This window comes from Lepisosteus oculatus, chromosome 3, assembly GCF_040954835.1.
Source record: "Lepisosteus oculatus isolate fLepOcu1 chromosome 3, fLepOcu1.hap2, whole genome shotgun sequence".
Taxonomy (NCBI): Eukaryota; Metazoa; Chordata; class Actinopteri; order Semionotiformes; family Lepisosteidae; genus Lepisosteus; species Lepisosteus oculatus.
Window position 1 is genome coordinate 33964285 of NC_090698.1, and position 23511 is coordinate 33987795.

The following is a 23511-nucleotide window of genomic DNA, read 5'->3' on the forward strand; positions in this document are numbered from 1 at the left end:
TTATTGAATGAAAAGGCATTTAGTGTAAGGAACAATTCTGCAAGGCGTACCAGGGTGTGGGTGGGTGGATACATTTTAAATGTATATTTTAAGAGTTGTGGAGATCTGTAACAAACTATTCGACAATGTTGTTAAAGCTGATATGCTGACTTCTTTCAAGATATGGCTGGATAACATCGTCAGTTCAATAAGCTGCTGGCAATCAAAAGGGCTAGATAGGTTGAATTGCCTCTTTTCAGTTATTTATTATATAATATTATATTATTATATTTGGTGCTTAGATATAAACCTTACTTTTACTTCTGTGTTTTCTCCCTTCCTCTCCAGTTATCCTGAAAATGGGGTTGTCGAAATGTGTGCAAATGATGTGAGGCCTCGTGCTCGGACCCTGCTGAAGTGGGATCATCTACGAGTTGGCATGGTTGTCATGGTAAACTACAACATTGAGATTCCAGAGGAAAGGGGCTTCTGGTTTGATGCGGAAATCACCTCTTTGAAAGAGATCTCAAGATCAAACAAGGAAGTCAAAGTGAAAATCCTATTAGGGTAAGAATTTATACAAGACACTTGTTCTGATCTGGTATTTTGGGAGGGGTTCGACTACTTCAGCTGTTCTGATTTTCTTCACATCTGTAAAAAACAGAAGGAGCCAGTACTGTTAGGAGTTAAATCACAAATGTAAGTACATAAAGTAGTATGTATTTTTAGATTATTAGATTATATCAAATTTAATTTTCACAACCACTTTTGTAACAATTTGTAAGTTACTGTTTGCACGCATACAGTTTACTGTACTTAGCTTAGTACTCTCTTCCAACATGCCAAGTGAAATCACATTAGAAGGAGTCCCTTCAACAATCTGTTTAAATGCAAGTTTTCACATTTTTAGTAGTCAGCTTATGACATGGTTTAAATGAGTCCGATATACTGCCCAATACTTATACCTCATGCCACCCATTTGTGTTTAATTCAACATACTGTTCTGTATGATAGTACCCTTTATTTGGCAGTGTTTATATCATTTGTTACAAAGATGAATCATAGAATGATACTCTCCAAAATGGCCCTGCAGGGTTCAGAGAATAGCCTTCTTTTCACAGTAATTGTAAATACAATTGAAAAATGATTAGGTTTACTGATGCACATTTCATGAGTTTCACAGAACAAAACATATTGTAGCAATTTTGGGTTCACATGGGTATGCACCCTCGCCGCTGCCGCCTCAGGTCAGCCCCCCACCGCTGGGGACACAAACCCAGGCCTCCAGCGTCACTCAACAGGGGACCAGCCAGCTGAGCTAAAGGGAAATCTCCTGTCAGCCTGACGGCTGAGGTCCCTGCTATTCACAGGGAAGGGCTGTGATGTCACCGCGCTGGCAAGCCGATTCGCACAACCTGTAATGTCGGCTGTATGCTTATACTCTCCTCCCCTTAATTCGCCTTCCTCTGCGAAGGGCTATCACATCCTACTTTCACACCAATGTAGTATTTTCGGGTTCGGTGAGGATGGACACGGTGACTCAGACATTCGTCGAGTGAAAAATGGCCCTTTATTTTTCAGTACAGCCAGCACAGCACCCCCGCGCCCGCGTGCCAGCAGAGAGAGGGAGAGAGACAGAGTGAGAGTGAGAGAGAGAACAAGCGAGTGCCAGGGAGAGCAACACACTCGGGCCTATTCAGGTTGTTACACAGGGATAGGGTGGCAATTGGGTACAAGTATAACAGGGGTGCGAAACCAGGGAACTATTTACAAGAATCTGGGCGATTTTACCAAACTGTATGCCTGTTTTGCAGTGGGTCAGCTGCACTGGTCAGCGGCTTTCCTAGTCCCCGCCCTGACCACTACTACTCCCATCCTGCCCCTCGCCACGTACCCCAGACGGGCACTCTTCAGCCACAGTGCCAGGCGAATGCACCACAATATTCATACTAACCTTTTTCTGTTATCTCTGTGTTACTGCAAAACCAATAGTAATACCCATAATATAACAAATCATCATTCCAAAGAAATGTGCAACCACCTGGGTTACTGAACAACACTATTCTTGAATTAAGATTCTCCTTGGTAACAGGTAATGTGACAAGAGAACCACCACTCCTGGGGGATTAAAAAATCCAATTTTTGATGTATTCTTCCTGATGCATAGTCTGTTTTAGTCATATGTTTTAAAGATTCTTAATCTGTTTTTGTCCTGTTACTAAACAAAACAAGAAATGGGAGTGGGAGGCTACCAACAGCGAAAGACTATTCCAGACAATTTCAACAGATTCAGCATGTTGTGTGTGTAGTGTGTAATATGCTTGATATGACATCTGCAAGAAGGTTATGCCACTATCCAAATAGAATGTATTATAATGCTTTCACAGATTGTAGCTGGCTACTCACATTTCTTTTACCAGTATTGCAGTGCCGTCTTCAGTTCTGTTATACTAAAGCATCTCCACCCCACAAGGTATATATCATAAGTCCGGAGTCACATTCTGCATTTAGTGCTTTATTTCAGTTCAAAACAATTTGGTTCCAAAAAAAAAGTAAAACATTTATAAAAGAGCATGTTCTGTTGTGATCAGTTCTGGAACGTAGTGCCCACCAAGTGAAAATTGCAATAAAAAAGATTCAACTTAGATCTTCTGGTGACTAGTACCTTTTAAAGCAAAACCCAGTGGATCAGTTTGTCACAGCAGTATTTTTAACAAGACAGTTTACATTCTGCTGTTAATCATTAGATGTTAATTGGTGGGTTGTTTGAACTTATTCATACCAATAAATACCACTAATAAAAATGTGCTTTTAGTACTTGACTGGATCTGAATTTAAGTAAATACGATGCTTATTTTTCCTGATTCATTTCTTAAGTTGTCTCATCTGTTCTGTTTGATTGAATGATTTAACAGAATTGAGGAATGAGAGTATTTAAATTATATTATTTAAGATCACCTTAAACTCTGTTCAGGCCAATACAGTAATATCTCTTACTTGTATTATACTGTATGTACTGTTATGGGAATGATCAAAACTAAATTATAGGATCTTATACATGTGAATAGTTTCCTAGGGGCTAATTAGTGGATATTTAGAAAAGGAAGGCAATGTGTAACAAACGAGTTACAGCGGTCATGGTCATGCACGAGCATATGTTCATGTATATTTAGATTTCAGAAAGCTTTTGAAAAAGTTTCTCATAAAAGATATTCTCAGGTGGGAGGCAGTAGGCATTCAGGGTAATGCATTTATTTTGATTGTGAACAGGTAATTATATACAGAATACATATACTGTAAGGGATTAATGCCCAGATTGGGATGATATAATTAATGAAATATTACTTGGTTTTGTATTCAGTTCATGACACTTCCTAATATATTTCAATAATCCATATTCTGCTAAAATATGATAGTGGAGTTTGCAGATTATTTCAAATTGTGGTGATTAGTAAACTTTATAGAAGCTGCAAATGAAGTCTGAAAACATTTAGACAAAATTCATCACTGGGAAACCACCCGCAGATGGTGTTCATTAGAATGTAAGTGTGTGCAGTGTTTCCCAAACTGTAGTATGTGCTCAGTGTCTTCATGGGGTATTTTGAGAGATATTTTGTAATGGGAGATTGAATATTTATTTTGTACATTATTTTCATTTTTAGTCAGTTGCTTTTTTACTTTAAACTGATAAGAAATTTCCAACTCACTATACTTAATTTTTTAAAAACATTTCTGCACATGTGGTGACCTTGGTTTTTCTCCTTGTACAGTATATAAAAAAAAATTATGAAGGTTATGTACAAGAAAACATTATCTTTCCTGGACAACAGCTGAAGAGGCTTTTTGTCTGTTTGATAACATTATCAATGGTCTTGGAAATATTGGGTCAAAATATTTTGGAATTTTACCACAATCACAAGAGTTGCAAGTTTAGCCTTTAAAAGCAAAATTAACAATTGCATGTTCTTAAAAAATGCCTTAACAAGCAAATCTTAATAATTTGTAGCTGTGTAATTGTTTTAAAAAACTGAAGAAGTGGTCAGTTTTTCATTGTGTTGTTTTTAAATAAATATACAAATAAAGGGACCTTGAAACATCGGACCCATCTTTGAAGCCACATATTTAAAAAAGGTAGAATTAGAAACTTCCTGTATTACCAGACCATTGTTGTACTATCTATTTTATGAAAAGCAAATGTGCAAACGTCACAAAGAACCAGGAAATTGTTTTCTAAAGGGGTACTATGTACCGAGTTGACATAGGTAGTTCATAACACTTTTGCAAAACAATATTGGAACCTCTACAGTCTCACACATCACACATGCACAGCTCTGAATTATTTGAAAATATTTTTATTTTCACATTAATTATTGAATATACAGTATATCTTAGGAAATCTGTCTTTTCTACCATGGTAGAATTCTGGAAGTGGGTGCTGTTGGTGGTGGCTGTGTAGTAGGTCATCACACAGCACTTAAATTACTGTAACTAAGTTTCTAAGGTGTTTCCTCAATGTTCAGCATGAATGAGCATGAAAATGCCACATGCCTTTTCCCATCATTTCAAAATCATCAATAATGTGCATGTTGAACTGTTATCTAATCATCTATGACAGGCATATATTTGTGCATAGCAGTGTTTTCAATGGGGAAACTATTGATTACTTTATTTCAGGGAAGATAATTGTACAGCATTGTGGTCTCTGATTTGTTTCTCAAAGAGACAATGTTTCACAATAAAAGCTGTTATCATTGAGAGCATTCGTAATATAAATTGTAGCAGCTGTCTGGTGATGTCAACTAGAAAATCTAGAGCAGCCAGCCAAACAGAATCACTAAGCTTATTGACTTGTTTTTTTTCTATGCAGAAATTGGTTTAACTCAAGTTAATATGAGTGCAAAAAATGTTTTAAAACTGAAGTGCCAAACACTGTCACTCATCTCAGTGGTAAATCGTGTCCACATAAAGTAAAGAAGTATTGAAATTATCCGTGATTGAGTGCTCAAGACACGTGTACTTGTGTACTCATCACATTATCCATTTTATGGCCACCAGAATGTTTTACAAATTAAAGCTTAGAAGGTCCGTCATTTATTACACCACACAATGTATTCCAAGGCAGTCAGTTTGAAGTTTTGAATCACAGTTAACATGGTTTAAAAAAATTCCACAGGGTTTTGTTGTTCTACTGTAGAAATGCTCTTGAGATCCAGGAGCTGAGTCAGGTGAGTATCTCGTGTGTAGACTCGACAATGCAGCCCTCTGATTCCTTTCTGAGCACTCAGATGTCTGAGTAAACTGGAGGTAATTACTACAGATGGGGTCTGCCTTCTGCCACAAGGCTGAAGCCCAGACTACCGCCTTACAGGACAGCAGCAATATTATATAGACCACCTTGGACAGATCAGACCAGGAAATGGAGCCGGTACAGGAGCAGGGAACTGTGCTGGTACACCAGCAGGGGCAGGGAACTGTGCAGATTCACAGTTGGGAAGTTGAAACATGTCCTGGAACAATATAGGTGCTGCACAGGACTCCACAATTCAGCTGCAGTGGTTCCAGATGTTCCTCTTGGTAAATCAGGAGAAACCATGCTGGGTGGCCATGCACTGGTGTCTGCAGCATCTCCAATGTCTGGCTTTGTTATTTCTGTCTGTCAGTTGATGGCAGGTGGCTGAGAAAACCTGCAGTACTGGGTTCAGGTGGGGCCAGATGGAGTCGAGCCCCTTGTGCAAATGCAGTGATCCCCATGGAAACCGAGGACTGGGAGCTCGGGCATAACACTTCATAACTTCTCTTGTTAGCTCTTGCCTGTGTTTTATTTGCTTGAAGAAATAATCTTACCTAAAGATAAACTTCCCTTGAGCTATTTTGCCTTTTATGATTGATCTGTATACATAGAAATTAAAAGATAATTTTTGTTTTATTTGATAGCGCTTTCTCGCATTCACCTCTTTCATAATTGCCACTGTTTCCTGACAAATTATATACACATGCTTGCTTTTGCTTTCTGTTGAAAATTAGACTCTTCCATCATTCATGGACTTTCTAACTCTCATTGTCAACTTTATGCTGTTGTTATCAAGTGCTATGGAATTAAAGTCCAGAAAACAAAGATCTTCTCATGTACAGTATGTGTTACAATTAAAGAAACAAGAACCACTTCCTGCCTTAAAATATCTTAAGCTGACATATTTTGAATTTTGAATACAAGAATGCAGGGACCTGCAAAGGTATTGACAAACAACCCAATGGACTTTTTCCAGAATCAACAGTGAAATAATAACCAAACAACACAAGTGGAAATCATGAGGAGAACATGAGGTATTTGTATGCAGAAAGAATACTGAGAATTGAAGCCAATAGATACCCTGTCTTCTTTTAAGAAATTGAATCCTCAGATAAGTACTAGCAATCAAACATGCCAGATGTCTCTACTCATTTGTAGAACTTCTTGCATGCTTATGGATGGGACCTTCAAAGTTTTTCTCACATTCTTTCTTTAGCTTTCTTACAACATTGTCCTTTAGCCTGTCTTTAAAGACGTTTTAGAATTAATTGTGATCTGTTTTGTTAATTGAGAAGTTGGCTGGAAATTAAATGAAGCTTCTCTTCAGGTAAGATTTGGTCAGTTCTTCAGAACAAAATAATCCATATGAAGGACAGGAACCAATTAAGGCACACAGATCTTTTCTAATGCCAGTGTTTTTGCCCTTCGATTATGGTCAGAATACATTAGATTAAGCTACAGCCTTCAGAAATATTCACCCCCTTGAATTTATTTCACATTTTGTGCACCTCAAAATTTTAACACATTGAAATATTTTTTCCCTTTAATAACACAATAAATTCAACACATCAATCAAAAAATATTTTTTATTCATTGCTACAGAATGAAAGACTTACATTTCTTATTTGCAAAAGTATTCACCCCCCCCACTCCGAGTCAAAACTTTGTACATAGTCCTTTAGCAGCAATTACAGCCGTGAGTCTTGTCTGAGTGGGTATATCTGTGTAAGCTTTGCATATTTAGATTGGGGAATCGTTGCCATTTCTGTACATTTGCTCCAACTCTGCAAAATTAGATAGAGAGCGTCGGTGGACAGCAATTTTTAGGCCATACCACAGGTTTTCAATTGTATTTTCAATTGGACTTTCTATAGGCTCTGTGACACATACAAAACATGATTAGAATAAATGTGAGTGTGAGGAAATTCTGCTTATTATGCCTGTTGTAACAGAAAGAATAAGGTTCTGGATCCCGAGATGAAGTTAAACAGATGAGTTTATTGCATGCAAGGAACAATAAAGCCAAAGTCTTGTTTCCCGCAAGAAACAACAAAACTGAAGTATTGTTCAAAGTGCTGGTACAAACTTTAGGTTTATATATCCTTTCCTTGCCGCTTCTGACGTCACTCGTTATTATGGTAAAGGGGGGAGGTCACGTGTTGGCCAGTTTACAGCTTTTTGGCCAAATGGTCAGGGATTAAGTCCCCAGGGGGTTTTCTAGCTCTCCTAGCTCACATCTGAAATCCTTATCAGTTCTCCCTTTCTTGCCATAAACTCCTGTTGCTTAGAGGTCTAATCTTCAAGCAGAAAGGACTTAATTTAACCCCCACTTTTACTTCATGCCTTAAAAGAAACTTAAAATGGCAAGTCTAAAAATTGTCTGCAGGAGGCTTATGGTTGTGTAAAGATCTTGTACTGATCCCAGCTATCATGGCCTTTGAAACTCTGCTCCCTTTGGAGCAAAGGGAATCATGAGAGAAATACAGAATTACGTGTCACCAGATGAAGTGTCAGAGGATACTGTCCCCAGTTGTGGTGCTGACTGAAAATGGAATTGACAACAGCCCTCGAAGCTTCTTCTGTGTTTGTAGCAAGAATACCTTGAAGCTAAGGGTGAACTAAGGATGGTACAAGTCAGAGTCTTTGGTCCTGGTTTCACTCCTCTTGGCATGTTTTTCAAGATTCTGGCCACTGTGATGCTGCTGGGAGTGCGGTAGACCTTGAGTAGGCAGGTTTTGAGACAAAACTCCTTGAGACAGAAATATATTTAATGGGAGATTTATTTGTGCACACAATATTAGCAACTCTATCACAACCATTAGCAACAATAACAAACAAAGAACAAAAAAAAACAAAAACCTACAGTAGCTCATGAGTGGAGCTTCTATCTCACTTATTCGTCTACCTAAATACTAGGGATTACTCTGCCCCCGATCTGATAAATTTAAAGAAAATGGGGCCCAGAGTCTGTCTTCCTTCATTTCATTCTCTTTTAGTTTGGATTTATTACTTATTACTATTTTTCCTCTCTTTCTGTTTTACTTTCTTAGTTTCCTTATTCTCTCTTTCATTTTCCCTTTCTCAGTCATCCCCTTCTTTTAGATATTGCTCCATTTACTTCTGTCTTCATGGTACTTCTCTCGACACAGTAACACAGTTTCCAAATAATATACAACCAACTGACATTCTCTGCTTATGTTACCAATAGCTCTTCGCAGTGCCTCACTTCAGTATAAACTTCCAGTAGTCTAGATGTCTTTCGCAAGACAACTAGAAAGAAGGTTGTTCTACTCACATGTCAGTGTTGCTTCTATTAATCCTTTCTCTTGGGAATTAATGCAGTCAGCAGCAGGACTCGCATACAGATGCAGCCATTCAAAACAAGCGGGGTATGCTGTGAAAGAACGCGGTGGGCGTATCGCAGTATACCGCGCTGTACCATATGTAAATTAGATGATGTTAATAGTATCCGGAATCACCTTGTAAAACCAGCAGGTGGAGCTAATAAAACTTAACCTCTCCTGTACAGCATTTGAGCTGTCTCCAGAAAACATCCAGTTTCGAATCCTGATCACTGCTGAGGGACAATCTTTTTTCAATTAAGAATTTAAGTTGTAGACTTTTAAATTTAAACTGTGTATTACAGCATGTTAATCATTATACATTAAAAACTTTGTATATTTTATGAAAGCAAGATTGCATAGTTGGACAAAAGTACACAGCCTACCACCTTTATCATAAATATTTTAATTATCCAGAAATATTTTATGTATCAAAGTCTTTACCGAAGATATTACTAATAGCATTAATAATTAATGAACTTGGACAAGCTGTAAACTCAAAGTATTACCCTGGTCCACATTCTTTGTAACCGTCTTTGTAAATGAAAAGACTTAATTTTTTCATTGACAAAAAGTAACACCACAGCATTTCATTGGTCCAATCACGCATTTGTTTCCAATCATACAAAGTATGCCTTTCACATGCTCATAAAAGATATTAATTTAGGAACATAAACATATTACTGTATGTAAACTGTACTGTATATTGCTGGTCTTGGTAGTTTCAAGAAAAAATACACACCAGTATTCCATTTCTCCCTAAACATTTTAAGCATCAAAGTCTTACATGTGGTTATTTCATAAACGTTTTTACATGCTCTTTCTGACCATATTACTGTACGTTTATATACTTTGTGAAAATTGATCGTTTTAACCTTTTCTGCAAATACGCTCATTATCGGATTAAACAAAAGCATACTTTTAGAATTAATAGGGAATATAATATGGATTTGCATTTCTAAATAAATTAATAACAGTATTACTATATTCATGCACTTTTGCACAAACAGTAGTATAAGACTTTTCATTGATATGCACTTGTCACAGGAGTGCCTCATGGAGTGACTGACTGATAACCTGGAAGTTGAGTGTTCAAACCCGGCTGTCACCCGTACAGAAGGAGCACGTAAAAGTGTTTCTGAAATAACCACATGTAAAACTTTGATGCTTAAAATATTTAGGGAGAAATGGAATACCGGTGTGTATTTTTTCTTTAAACTACCAGGACCAGCAATATACAGTTTACATAATATGTTTATGTTTCTAAATTAATATTGTTTATGACCTTCAGATGCATTATGCTCCTCTTCTTTTTATGCTCAGCTACTAAAATTTCCCTTTAGTTGTAAAATTTAGTTGCCCGCAGAACGGGTTTGTACTGCAAACTTTGAATGGCTGCATCTGTATTACATCTTTGATTCTTTATCGATCCATGTTTGTGTGGTTAAAGGAAAGTGGTAGGATTTCAACCCTAGAGAAAAACCCTAATACCTAGGACAGGGGAGAGTGTGAAGCAGCAAAAAATAGGCTGGGGTAAATGGGCTAATTGGGAACTGTGCTGGAATTCAAGGTGGAATGACGAGTGCTCCGGGGGCATGGCGTAACATTACCCCTGTCCCCAGGGGTGGCTCCCGACGCCCCAGAGGATCGATTGGAGAGACGCCAGCGGAAATCAGCAATCGTTTGTGGATAGTTTGGTCAGAACAGATGTATCTACCTGGTGGGCCAACATAGAGACATACAATGGCATGTACAGCAGCACCTGCAGCCATGGTTGCAGCAGGCTATAATGTAATGTGTGAGTAGGCTAGGCTGAAGTAATAGCTCTTCAGTCTGGATATAAATACTGAGATTGACTCAGCATCTGAATAATGGGATGTTCCATAAGCTAGGGGCCCCGTAACTAAAGGCTTTACCGCCAACTGTTATTTTATTAATTCGTAGAATATGAAGAAGACCTGCATTCCGTGATCTAAGCAGGCAAATTGGATGGTAAACATTAATAAGTTCCATTAGATAGACAGGTGCCTGTCCTCTGAGAGCCTTGTAAGTAAGTAGAAGGATTTTGAAGTCCAACCTGTACCTGATAATTAGCCAATGAAGAGAGCTAAGTATGGGGGTTATATGGTTATATTCTCTGCTCCTAGTAACAATTCTAGCTGCTGCATTCTGAATTCAATTTAAGGTGTTGAAAGAGTGGTGGTTGCTCCCTGATAGTAGGGCATTGCAGTAGTCTAACCTGCTGTATACAAGAGCATGTATTCATTTCTCTGTGTCTTGAGTGGAGAGAAACTGCCTTAGTTTTGCAATATTTCTTTACTGTAGGAAGCATGTCTTAGATACTGTTTTAACATGAGAGTCAAATGAGAGCCTTGTGTCTAATATGACGCCTAGGTTACATGCTTAGTCTTTGAGGCAAATTTTTAAATCCTCTGAGTTAAGTGCTGAAGGTTACAGATAAAATCTTGTACAGACGGCACCTGGATCTCTGGAAGGGTATCCAGGAAGAGAGAAGAGGGTTGGTAGCCAAGAGAACACTGAAACGGATACAAACCAGTGGCAGAGGTGAATAGGGAATTGTGGGCATATTCCGCCCAGGGGAGTAGGGAAACCCAGTTGTCCTGCATGGAAGAGATGTAAGCTCTGAGAAAAGTCTGAAGTTCTTGATTAGAACATTCTGTTTGCCCATTAGCTTGAGGGTGGTATGCAGTGGTTAAGGAAAGAGGCTCCAAGAGCTTTGCAGAAGGCATGCCAGAACTTGGAAACAAACTGAGGACCCTGTCCCTGGGGATTCCAGGGTCTGAGTCTGAAAACATTCTGAATGAAAAGGTTGGCCAGTTCCTGTGCAGTGGGCAAAGAGGACAGGGGAACAAAATGAGTAGATTTCGAGAACCGGTCGATGATAACTAGGACAGTGTTGCAACCCTGCCTGAAAGAGAGGTCAGTGAGGAAGTCTACCGAGAGGTGGCTCCAGGGGCGCTCTTGACTGGGTAGAGGTTGAAGCAATCCAGGGGTCTTAGTCCGAGGAATCTTGATTCTGGCACAGATAGTGCATGCATGGACGTAGTGTCCAATGTCCTTCTTAATTGTAGGCCACCAGAAGTCTCTAGAAATCAACTCAAGAGTTTGTTTAATACCGAAGTGTCCTGTAATCGGGAGTTGTGTACCCACTGAACGACTGCAGACCTGACCAAGTTGACCATATAAAGTCTTTCCAGGGGACACTGCGGAGGTATGGGGTGGGCCTCCAGGGGCGCGTCTTACCATCTGTTCAATATCCTATCTTACGGTACCCAAAATCCTGCTGGGCAGGACGATGTGCTCCAGGGGTTGTTGCACATTAGGAGGTTCATGGAGGCGCGATAGGGCATCCGCTTTGAGATTCTTGGAACCTGGGGTGTAAGTAATTATGATATTAAACCTTGAGAAAATTAAAGACCACCTTGCTTGCCTGGGACAAAGACGTTTAGCTGACTGAAGGTAAGACAGGTTCTTATGGTCAGTGAGAATGAGAAAAGAGTGTTGTGCCCCCTCCAACCAGTGTCTTCATTGTTCAAGGGCCAACTTGATGGCTAGGAGTTCACGATCTCCGACATCATAGTCCATCTCAGCCACGGTCAACTTTTTTTTTAAAAAAGCACAAGAATGCAAGATGCCTTTGTCCCCGTGGCGCTGAGAGAGAATTGCCCCGGCACCGTGGCCCGAGGCGTCAACTTCAACAACAAAAGGAAGGGTGGGATCCGGGTATTTCAGAAGAGGAGCAGAGATAAAAAGGCCCTTTAAGCGTCGGAAGGCGTCATCGGCTTGAGGGTCCATTTACCCTGTTGTGGACAGACACATTTTATAGGCAATAAAATAGATACTGGACTAGAGTTTCAGTTTGAATAGACAAATACCAAAGAAGAAACTAGTAGATTCCTTTCAAGAACCGTTGTTGACATTTATCAACCTGGCACACAAGAAAATTAGGATACGTGCCTAGGAAATATGGATAAAATGTAATTAAGCACTTACAACTTACAAAGAGAGTCTGTATACAGAGACCAGGCTATTTTCAAGTGGTCACCATATATAATTAGTGTCAGGTTTAAACCATTTCATAATAAATGCATGATTTGTAGGAGACAGCAAATGTTATTAGATGCAAGATTTTATTTTTTTAATAAAAAGCCTGTAATACAGTGTAGGTGTTGTTGATGAAGCCATGTTGAAAAACAAGAAACTTTCAAATTTAACATTATTGTGCTAGAGCACATTAAGACTGATCAGTTTGCACAAATATTCCTGTTGTTATGCTGTCTGAGATGTCACTGAATGTAGAAAAGGGTGCATTTTCATTCTCTTTTTTCATGCTATAGACCTCACTTTTACCAGATAAGTTACCTGAGAACAAATTCTTGAGTACAATGAGAATCTGAAGAGTATTGATTTATACAGTGAGCAATCTGATTGAAGTTCTTTGCTCAAGCCTCCAGTAGCTCTGCTATGACCCCTAAGCAGCCCTAGCAGATTTTAGAGAACATAAGATCAAATGGCAGTTTTTCTAACTTTGTAGTCCATTATTAATTCTAACTCTATTTAAGTGTTATATAAATGTATTTGATGTGTTGGTGTGTGAATTCTGTTTAAAAAGTATGTAGCAAGATTGATGTTTTTTTAAAACTTAAGATGCCATATATTTCCATACTCAACAAACTATTCCAGTGACAGAAAGACTATTTGTATAATTTCATTTGAATATTTGCATAGTTGATACCTTTTCCCAGTTAGGAGAATGGTAAAAAAGATGCCAAAAATAAATATTTAATTCTTTCTGGAATGTAAGAGGAAACATTTCACCTTTCCTTAATAGCAAAACACAGCCAGCAGCCCACTGAAGCTAAGCAGGTGTGAGCCTGGTCAGTACCTGGATGGGAGACCTCCTGGGAAAAACTAAGGTTGCTGCTGGAAGAGGTGTTAGTGGGGCCAGCAGGGGGCGCTCACCCTGTGGTCCACGTGGGTCCTAATGCCCCAGTATAGTGATGGGGACACTATACTGTAAACAGCTGCCGTCCTTCAGATGAGATGTAAAACCGAGGTCCTGACTCTCTGTGGTCCTGGCCAAACCCCCTCCTGGCCAAATTTCCCATTGGCCCTAACCAATCATGGCCTCCTAATAATCCCCATCTCTGAATTGGCTTCATTACTCTCTGCTCTCCTCCCCACTAATAGCTGATGTGTGGTGAGCGTTCTGGGGCACTATGGCTGCCGTCGCATCATCCTCGTGGATGCTGCACATTGGTGGTGGTGGAGGGGAGACCCCATTACCTGTAAAGTGCTTTGAGTGGAGTATCCAGAAAAGCGCTATATAAGTGTAAGCAATTATTATTATTAATTATTACTTTGCTGTGTGTTTATTCTTAGCTTTTCATGAACACTTTAGATCACCACAACATTTTTATTCTAATTATACATATCACAAGGTGATAGCAGTTTTGTCTTGTGACTGTTCCTGCTTGTCATAGTGACTTAGCTCTTTTAGCAACAGCAACTGGTGAGCAACAAACGTGTGTTTACCAGTCATAAAAATTAAATTGAAGAAGTGTTTTCTGTAATCGTTATATTTCCCTATAACGTTCCCTAACATTCCCTCTTTGCCAGGCTTCAGAGCAGAACAGAAAGTGATATGATACCAAAATTGAACAGTACAGGACACACTAGGAAATAAAAATAAATTAAAAGGCAAACATTTTATCCACTCATTTAAGTTCTCTTAAGGTCAATTATGTTATTACAGTTTGTAGTGAAGTTTGCAATTGACATATGGTGTTTCTCTGTTTTGCATTTCAGAGGCCCTGATGATGTCATTAGTGACTGCAAGCTCCTCATTGTGGAGGAAATTTACAAGATTGAGAAGCCAGGGGCACCTCCATTGACATCTGCTGATGGGCAGTTTAAACGTAAGCCTTCAGGGTGTTGTTAAAGAAACTTGTGTACTATAGAAAAGTGAGTAGCACTTTTTTGAGAATATACTGTTGAAAGATTAGTCAATCCCACAGCCAGTAATAAATTAATGACACTAATGTATCACAGAGTGGCTGTGGCATGTCTGGAATCACATAAAATCATGCCAACATCCAAAGTGAAAATGGAGTGTTGGTTGCAATTTACACATTGAATTAATAAAGGACAGAGTGTTGTCTTGCCTTTATAAACTATTTTGGTTGCTGTCCCAGAAATAAATTTTAGGTTTTGCATTTATGCAGGGAAGTCCAGGATGCCCTGTTGGCATTCTCTCAGGCTGTTTAATTCAGCTTTCATTTTTCATTTTTTATTTTGCTGTTACTGCACAGGACAAGAGATTAACCCTGCTTCTGTCCACAGATAATATGATCATACAGTGGAAATTCTATAGTTGTTTTTCCAGTTCATTATAAAATAATTAAATAATAATATATATATTTTTTAATTGATGGATTCATTGCAATTCATTGTAGATGTATTCATTGCGAAATTCCATTATTTTTTAACATTACAGTATACTAATCAATTAATTTAGGTCACAGATTAAAATAATATAATATAACCAATTTTTAAAATTTAGTACACAGATGCTTCTGTACCCGTAGCTTATTACAATATTTACATGCTTTTGAGCTCATACCAAGGTCAGCACATAGAATTGATTAATGATTCTGAAACATTCAAAACCCTGTTAGAGAAAGAAACAAAATATACAATATTAGAATACTACTAACTAAAACAATAAAACAAATAATAAGTCTATTCCTAAACTGTTGTAACGTCTGTCACATTTTGTTGTTCTTTTGTGCATTTCAGAACACTAAAGAAATATTAAATATGTCCAGAATATGTTTGGAAGGAACACACCCTCTGATATTTTATAAATCACTCTTATAAGGCACAAACAAGAACAGCATGCTTATGATCAAAAACAAACTCAAAAGACCTTGCAGACAAACCCAGTCAGTGGTTTTCTCAGTGATCCTGCTTGCACCTGGTAAAAATGAACAACTGTAAATGATAATTCACTGAAAAACTGAGAGTGTGAGTTATGTAGATGTACAGTATATAGGTGAGGTAGCAGCTGAGGTATGTAGATGCATGCTAAAGAAGACTTCATCTTTTTCAGCTACTGGAAACCTTTTTATGACAAAGCCCATTTGTATAAATTGTATTAGAAAACAGTTGATTACTTTTGAATAAGATGAGTACCAGTAAGGATCTACAGTGAAATTCAAAAATATTTAAGCATGAATGTAAGAAATTCTGGAAGCCAAATAATCAGAAACAAAAAGCAAGAAATAGAAGCTCTTGATTTAGCATATGATTATGACATAATTGAAATCACAGAAGCATGGCTGAAAGATTATAACTGACAGCGGAATATGGATTTTGTACCATACTCAATACACTATAACGTTTTCCATGTTTTTTAAAACTGTGGTGCTGGTCCTGAAGAAAGATGGGAATCCAATTTTGTGTGGATTTCAGATCACTCAACAGCATCTCAACATTCGATACTTACCCAATTCCCAAAATTGTTTGAGAGACTAGGGAAAGCCACTTTCATCAGTACCTTCACCTTGTGTATGGAGTATTGGCATATACTGCATCTATTACAAGCTTAGGTGCAGTTTTGCTACTGGGAGAGGAGGAGAATCAAGAACTCGTCTTGCCAAGGAAACCCAGGTATTCTGTGGTGGAGCTGGAATGCCTGACAGTTAAAGGGGACCAGGACACCCTTAAATCTATTGGCGATCCAATGATTTTACCACATAAAGGATAATAATGCTCAGATTTATCAGTGGTATCTGTCTCTCCAGCCGTTCAATATCCAGGTCTAATACCCGGCCAGGAAAGAATATCAGGTTGTGGACTTCCTCTCTTGCGGTTTTGGACTTTCATTCCTGCGAGAATATACAGTGCCTTGCGAAAGTATTCGGCCCCCTTGAACTTTTCAACCTTTTGCCACATTTCAGGCTTCAAACATAAAGATATAATTTTTTTATTTTATGTGAAGAATCACCAACAAGTGGGACACAATTGTGAAGTGGAACGAAATCTATTGGATTTTTGAAACTTTTTTAACTAATAAAAAAATGAAAAGTGGGGCGTGCAAAATTATTCGGCCCCCTTGCGTTAATACTTTGTAGAGCCACCTTTTGCTGCGATTACAGCTGCAAGTCGCTTGGGGTATGTCTCTATCAGTTTTGCACATCGAGAGACTGAAATTCTTGCCCATTCTTCCTTGCAAAACAGCTCGAGCTCAGTGAGGTTGGATGGAGAGCGTTTGTGAACAGCAGTTTTCAGCTCTTTCCACAGATTCTCGATTGGATTCAGGTCTGGACTTTGACTTGGCCATTCAAACACCTGGATACGTTTATTTGTGAACCATTCCTTTGTAGATTTTGCTGTATGTTTGGGATCATTGTCTTTTTGGAAGATAAATCTCCGTCCCAGTTTCAGGTCTTTTGCAGACTCCAACAGGTTTTCATCCAGAATGGTCCTGTATTTGGCTGCATCCATCTTCCCCTCAATTTTAACCATCTTCCCTGTCCCTGCTGAAGAAAAGCAGGCCCAAACCATGATGCTGCCACCACCATGTTTGACAGTGGGGATGGTGTGTTGAGGGTGATGAGCTGTGTTGCTTTTACGCCAAACATATCGTTTTGCATTGTGGCCAAAAAGTTCGATTTTGGTTTCATCTGACCAGAGCACCTTCTTCCACATGTTTGGGGTGTCTCCCAGGTGGCTTGTGGCAAACTTTAGACGAGACGTTTTATGGATATCTTTGAGAAATGGCTTTCTTCTTGCCACTCTTCCATAAAGGCCAGATTTGTGCAGTGTAAGACTGATTGTTGTCCTATGGACAGACTCTCCCACCTCAGCTGTAGTTCTCTGCAGTTCATCCAGAGTGATCATGGGCCTCTTGGCTGCATCTCTGATCAGTCTTCTCCTTGTCTGAGCTGAAAGTTTAGAGGGACGGCCAGGTCTTGGTAGATTTGCAGTGGTCTGATACTCCTTCCATTTCAAGATGATCGCTTGCACAGTGCTCCTTGGGATGTTTGAAGCTTGGGAAATCTTTTTGTATCCAAATCCGGCTTTAAACTTCTCCACAACAGTATTACGGACCTGCCTGGTGTGTTCCTTGGTCTTCATGATGCTCTCTGCGCTTTCAACAGAACCTTGAGACTATCACAGAGCAGGTGCATTTATACAGAGACTTGATTACACACAGGTGGATTCTATTTATCACCATCAGTCATTTAGGACAACATTGGATCATTCACAGATCCTCGCTGAACTTCTGGAGTGAGTTTGCTGCACTGAAAGTAAAGGGGCCGAATAATTTTGCACGCCCCACTTTTCATTTTTTTATTAGTTAAAAAAGTTTCAAAAATCCAATAGATTTCGTTCCACTTCACAATTGTGTCCCACTTGTTGGTGATTCTTCACATAAAATAAAAAATTTATATCTTTATGTTTGAAGCCTGAAATGTGGCAAAAGGTTGAAAAGTTCAAGGGGGCCGAATACTTTCGCAAGGCACTGTAAGAGGCGGGGGGGGGGGGGGGTTATGGTCAGATGCTTATCCCTACAGCTTCATTATTCATTTTTCTATAATTAGAAACGTCCTCTTACGTTAAAGTTTAGTTGGGTGTGTTACATTCCAGGTATTGTCAGGAGTGTGAACTTGTATGTGAGCTTCTCAGATTCCCTAATATAGACATACAGATTAGTCCAGGAGTCTGAGTATACTACTGAATGAGTTAAAAGGTTAAAACCAGCAATTATTTTTTTTGTGCTTGAATCATCTACTTTTTTTTACATTTAATCAAAAGGTTAAAATCTATGTTCTTTTTGATTTCTCATTCAATCAAGAAAATCTTTCATTAATATTTTAAAATATTTTTTATATTTTTTATTTTTTATTTTTCTTCCTTTCAAATTTGTGGGGAATTCGCCTCCACTGTTGGGACAGGGGCAATTTTTTCATTGCTAACAGTATTACAACAGCAAAAGAAGAGTGATGTATGAAATGAGGTGTCTCAGACATAATAACAGAAAACTTCGGTGATGAAAGGGAAGTAGCTGTTATATTAAGTGATTATTTTACTCACGTGTTTACAAAATAAATAATTTACAACATGCCTCAGGATACCCCAGGACAAGGTTGTTTAATTAAATATTATTATTAAAGAATCATCAAGATAAATCTCCAGGGTCTGATGATATTCTATCCATTGTACTTCATATAATGCTACATATTCATTAGCAAAATCCTTCCAGCAATTACTTTAAAGCAGTGTTGATACCCACTGGTTAGAAAATTGCTAAAGTAATTCAGACCAAGAAGTCTTATGTCTATTATATATAAGCTTATGAAGACAATAATTAGAAACTAGAAGATAATGTGTCAGTGGGGATTTAGGTTAAATAACTTGTTAGAGAAGTTTGAAAAGGCATCAGTAATCAACATATACAAATAGATTCAGTATATTGTATGAGAATATAGCATGAAATATTTAATATGTTAGAATACTTTCTCACAAATAGTAATTTCTTCATAGAAGATTCTAAAATTGCAAGCAATAGTCATTCAAGGTCATTCAAGGAATGGGAACTGGTTAATAGAACGACAAATATCAGGGATGAATTCTCGGGGTGTTGTAAAGAATCGAGTACCATAAGAATCAATAAACCACCGCTCTCCTTTATATCAATGATCGAGACTGTGGAATAGGTAGTAAACTAGTAAAGCTTACAGTTGATATCAACCTGTTTGGTTATATAGTTAAAGTGTAGAATTTAATTAATTAACAGAATTTAAATAAAGGGAATGTTGTGTTAAAATTGAACTATGCACTAAAAAGATCCTGTTTAGCATGCAGTGTACAGTAACAGTAAAACGTCTGAAGTCAGAAGTAGAAACAACATAAGAGAGCCTTCAATACCTCAAAAGAGGTACAGTGGTGTGAAAAAGTGTTTGCCCCCTTCCTGATTTCTTATTTTTTTGCATGTTTGTCACACTGAAATGTTTCAGATCATCAAACAAATTGAAATATTAGACAAAGATAACACAAGTAAACACAAAATGCAGTTTTTAAATGAAGTTAAAACATAAATCAACTGTGGTTTATCACATCTTTGGAAAGCTGAGTTCAATTTCTCTAGCCACACCCAGGCCTGATTACTGCCACACCTGTTCTCAATCAAGAAATCACTTAAATAGGCCCTGCCTGACAAAGTGAAGTAGACCAAAAGATCCTCAAAAGCTAGACATCATGCTGTGATCCAAAGAAATTCAGGAACAAATGAGAAACAGAGTAATTGAGATCTATCAGTCTGGGAAAAGTTATAAAGCCATTTCTAAAGCTTTGGGACTCCAGCGAACCACAGTGAGAGCCATTATCCACAAATGGTGAAAACATGGAACAGTGATGAACCTTCCCAGGAGTGGCCGGCCAACCAAAATTACCCCAAGAGCGCAGCGATGACTCATCCAAGAGATCACAAAAAAAACCCACAACAACATCCAAAGAACTGCAGGCTTCACTTGCCTCAGATAAGGTCAGTGTTCACGACCACCATAAGAAAGAGACTGGGCAAAAATGGCCTGCATGGCAGAGTTCCAAGACAAAAACCACTGCTGAGTAAAAAGAACATAAAGGCTCGTCTCAGTTTTGCCAGAAAACATCTTGATGATCCCCAAGACTTTTGGGAAAATACTCTGTGGACTGACGAGACAAAAGTTGAACTTTTTGGAAGGTGTGTGTCCCATTACATCTGGCGTAAAAGTAACACAGCATTTCAGAAAAGGAACATCATACCAACAGTAAAATGTGGTGGTGGTAGTGTGATGGTCTGGGGCTGTTTTGCTGCTTCAGGACCTGGAAGACTTGCTGTGGTAAATGGAACCATGAATTCTGCTGTCTACCAAAAAATCCTGAAGGAGAATGTCCGGCCATCTGTTCGTGACCTCAAGCTGAAGCGCACTTGGGTTCTGCAGCAGGACAATGATCCAAAACACACCAGCAAGTCCACCTCTGAATGGCTTAAGAAAAAAAAAATTAAGACTTTGGAGTGGCCTGGTCAAAGTCCTGACCTGAATCCGATTGAGATGTTGTAGCATGACCTTAAAAAAGCGGTTAAGGCTTGAAAACCCTCCAATGTGGCTGAATTACAACAATTCTTCAAAGATGAGTGGGCCAAAATTCCTCCACAGCACTGTAAAAGACTCATTGCCAGTTATTGCAAACGCTTGATTGCAGTTGTTGCTGCTAAGGGTGGCCCAACCAGTTATAAGGTTTTGGGGGCAATCACTTTTTCGGACAGGGCCATGTAGGTTTGGATTTTTTTTCCCCTTAATAATAAAAACCTTCATTTAAAAACTGCATTTTGTGTTTACTTGTGTTATCTTTGTCTAATATTTCAATTTGTTTGATGATCTGAAACATTTCAGTGTGACAAACATGCAAAAAAATAAGAAATCAGGAAGAGGGCAAACACTTTTTCACACCACTGTACTTTTTATCTGGAGGAAGCTGCATAGTCATATTGTATCAACTTGTAACTCTCTTAAGGCCTTCTCTCTGTAACTTTTTGTACTCTGGCATTTTTAAGTTAGAGTAATAGCTGGTCCCTATGTTCTACACTCTAAAGCAGGGGTGGGGAACCTTTTTTCTGCCAAGGGCCATTTGGATATTTATAACATCATTCGCGGGCCATACAAAATTATCAATTTAAAAATTAGCCTGCTATATTTGGTCAAACATTTAATTAACTCACCCCTAATGTGATGGCTGGAACTGCCTCCCTTTGGTGAGGCGTGTGATGTTAGCTGGTATTGATGATGTTGCTACTCGCAACTGCTTTTCCAGGTTTGCGTCGGTCAGTCTGGAGCCCAGTCGATCAGCCACTTGCTATCATTGAGTTCCCTGACAGGTTTTCCCTTCACCTCCATGAACTGCTTGACGTCATCCCGTAGTTCTTAAAACACAGTGTGTTAACACTTTCACAACGTGTACACTCCCAGCCTGCCTGGCACTGACTGCCCTCTGACTCACCGCGATACAGGCAGACGGGCTGCGGGCAGCCCGCAAGAAGCATGCGTGTCTGTCCCGTCATGTACTCGTATGTGTCCTGTCTATCCCGTAATGGACGTTCCTTGCTTGTCCCTCAAAATTAACGTTATTATTATGATTCACTTAATATAAATGTATGTTGCTATGAAAAAAGCTCCTAGATTTATTGAATTTCAAGTCCCGCCTGCGTAGGGCTGGGCGATATGGCGAAAAACATTATCACGATATAAAATTTTATATCAGTTGATATCGATAATTATCACGATAAATGTCAAATCATTATTTCTTTCAAGTTTAAAGGCAGATTTTTTTCTTCTGAGTGAAAGTTGAAGAAACCAGACAGTTAATCGGTGAATTAAACAACTCTTTATTTTAAAAACACATCACTTGCCAAAAAGCAGAAACATTAAACAAATCTGTTAGCTGCCCGGTCTGCAACACGCACGTGCATCGTGCAGTATTTAGTGCGTAAAGCATGTACATTTATCGTACTTTTGTTAAAATTATATCGAGGAAAATTATATCGCGATAATTATCGTTATTGAATTATCGCCAGGCTCTACGCCTGTGGTTGCCTTGGCAGGGCCAGACCAAATGATTTTTTTTGTTCCCCACCCCTGCTCTAAAGTATTCAAGAAATTATTCACTTGCAGCTCCTTTCTGTTTACTGAAATTTGTACAGTAGTTAGCAGCATGAAAAGTTGTATCGGGGGAAGAAAAAAATCAGGCCGATTGCAATTTATTGGATTTTTACATTCTACACCAATAAAAAATGACAATGTAAGAAATTGATTACTAAAAGTAATAAAAAATGAAAAGGTAATTTTTGTAATGTTTCGGTGTTACTATTAAAATATAAGGAAACGTTTATTTGAATTTTATATTCTTAGTGAAATGCTTTATTAATATCCCTGTCATTGTCAGAACTATTTCCTGAAGTCAGTCTTTGCAAATCCTTTGTTTACAGATTTGTAGATGTTTTGAGGGGAACAGTCTCGGGGGTTGCAGTAAAATTCCTGGCTGGTTTTGTGCATTGTGAAGAAAATACACTGTTTTTCTTGTCCTTTTATTCTGATATGCATACATTTTTCTTTCTTCTTCTGCCTTCTGGTGCAGAGGCCCAGAACGTTCGTAACATTGTGTTTGTGTTCTGCTCCAGGAAAGAGCGGGCCAGAGTGTAAGCACTGCAAGGCTGACCCAGAAGCAGAGTGCCGGTTCTGCTCATGCTGTGTGTGTGGAGGGAAGCAAGATGCTCACATGCAGCTGCTGTGTGACGAGTGCAACATGGCCTTTCACATCTACTGCCTGAACCCACCTCTCTCCAAGATCCCCGAGGACGAGGACTGGTAAATCTTAATCATGCTATCAACCAGAAGACTTGCTACTAAAGCTTAGGGCAATAAAAATGGGGATCTTCATCTTAAGTGTTGTTGGAGTTCTATGAGAGGACTGATTTTACTTCTGTTATGTGTAAGATTATGGGAAGTTTTCAATTCAGTGAAATGTAACAAAGAAAATGTGACGGTATGCGACTATTTTCCACCGAACTAACAAAAGTTTAGTCTACTGCATTGGTTATTTTTGGTTCTGGCCAAGACTTTTTAATTAGTCCAGTGCAGATTTGTGTGGTTTCATTTAAAGCCAGATTTATCTAAAAATATAATGGGACAAGTAACAGGTTTATTCCGTGCTGAAAAGAGAAGAGAAAAAACACAACGTTTCGTTCGTGGATTCTTCTTCAGGTGTGAGAAGGAGAAGGCTCCATGGCCGGAACATTGTATTTTCTTTCTTCTCTTTTCAACATGGAATAAACCT

General features: G+C 38.6%; 1 protein-coding gene across 3 annotated transcripts in view; it reads left to right on the plus strand.

The window, feature by feature from the left end:
* The window catches only part of LOC102686253 (E3 ubiquitin-protein ligase UHRF2), a 155279-nt gene that overhangs the window by 110190 nt on the left and 21578 nt on the right, over positions 1–23511 (plus strand). For all 3 annotated transcript variants that reach the window (XM_006627054.3, XM_015338069.2, XM_015338075.2), the window contains exons 4-6: positions 328–546; positions 14440–14549; positions 22856–23042. In XM_006627054.3, the coding sequence (XP_006627117.1) occupies positions 328–546; positions 14440–14549; positions 22856–23042 (516 nt within the window). The remainder of the gene's footprint in view (positions 1–327; positions 547–14439; positions 14550–22855; positions 23043–23511) is intronic.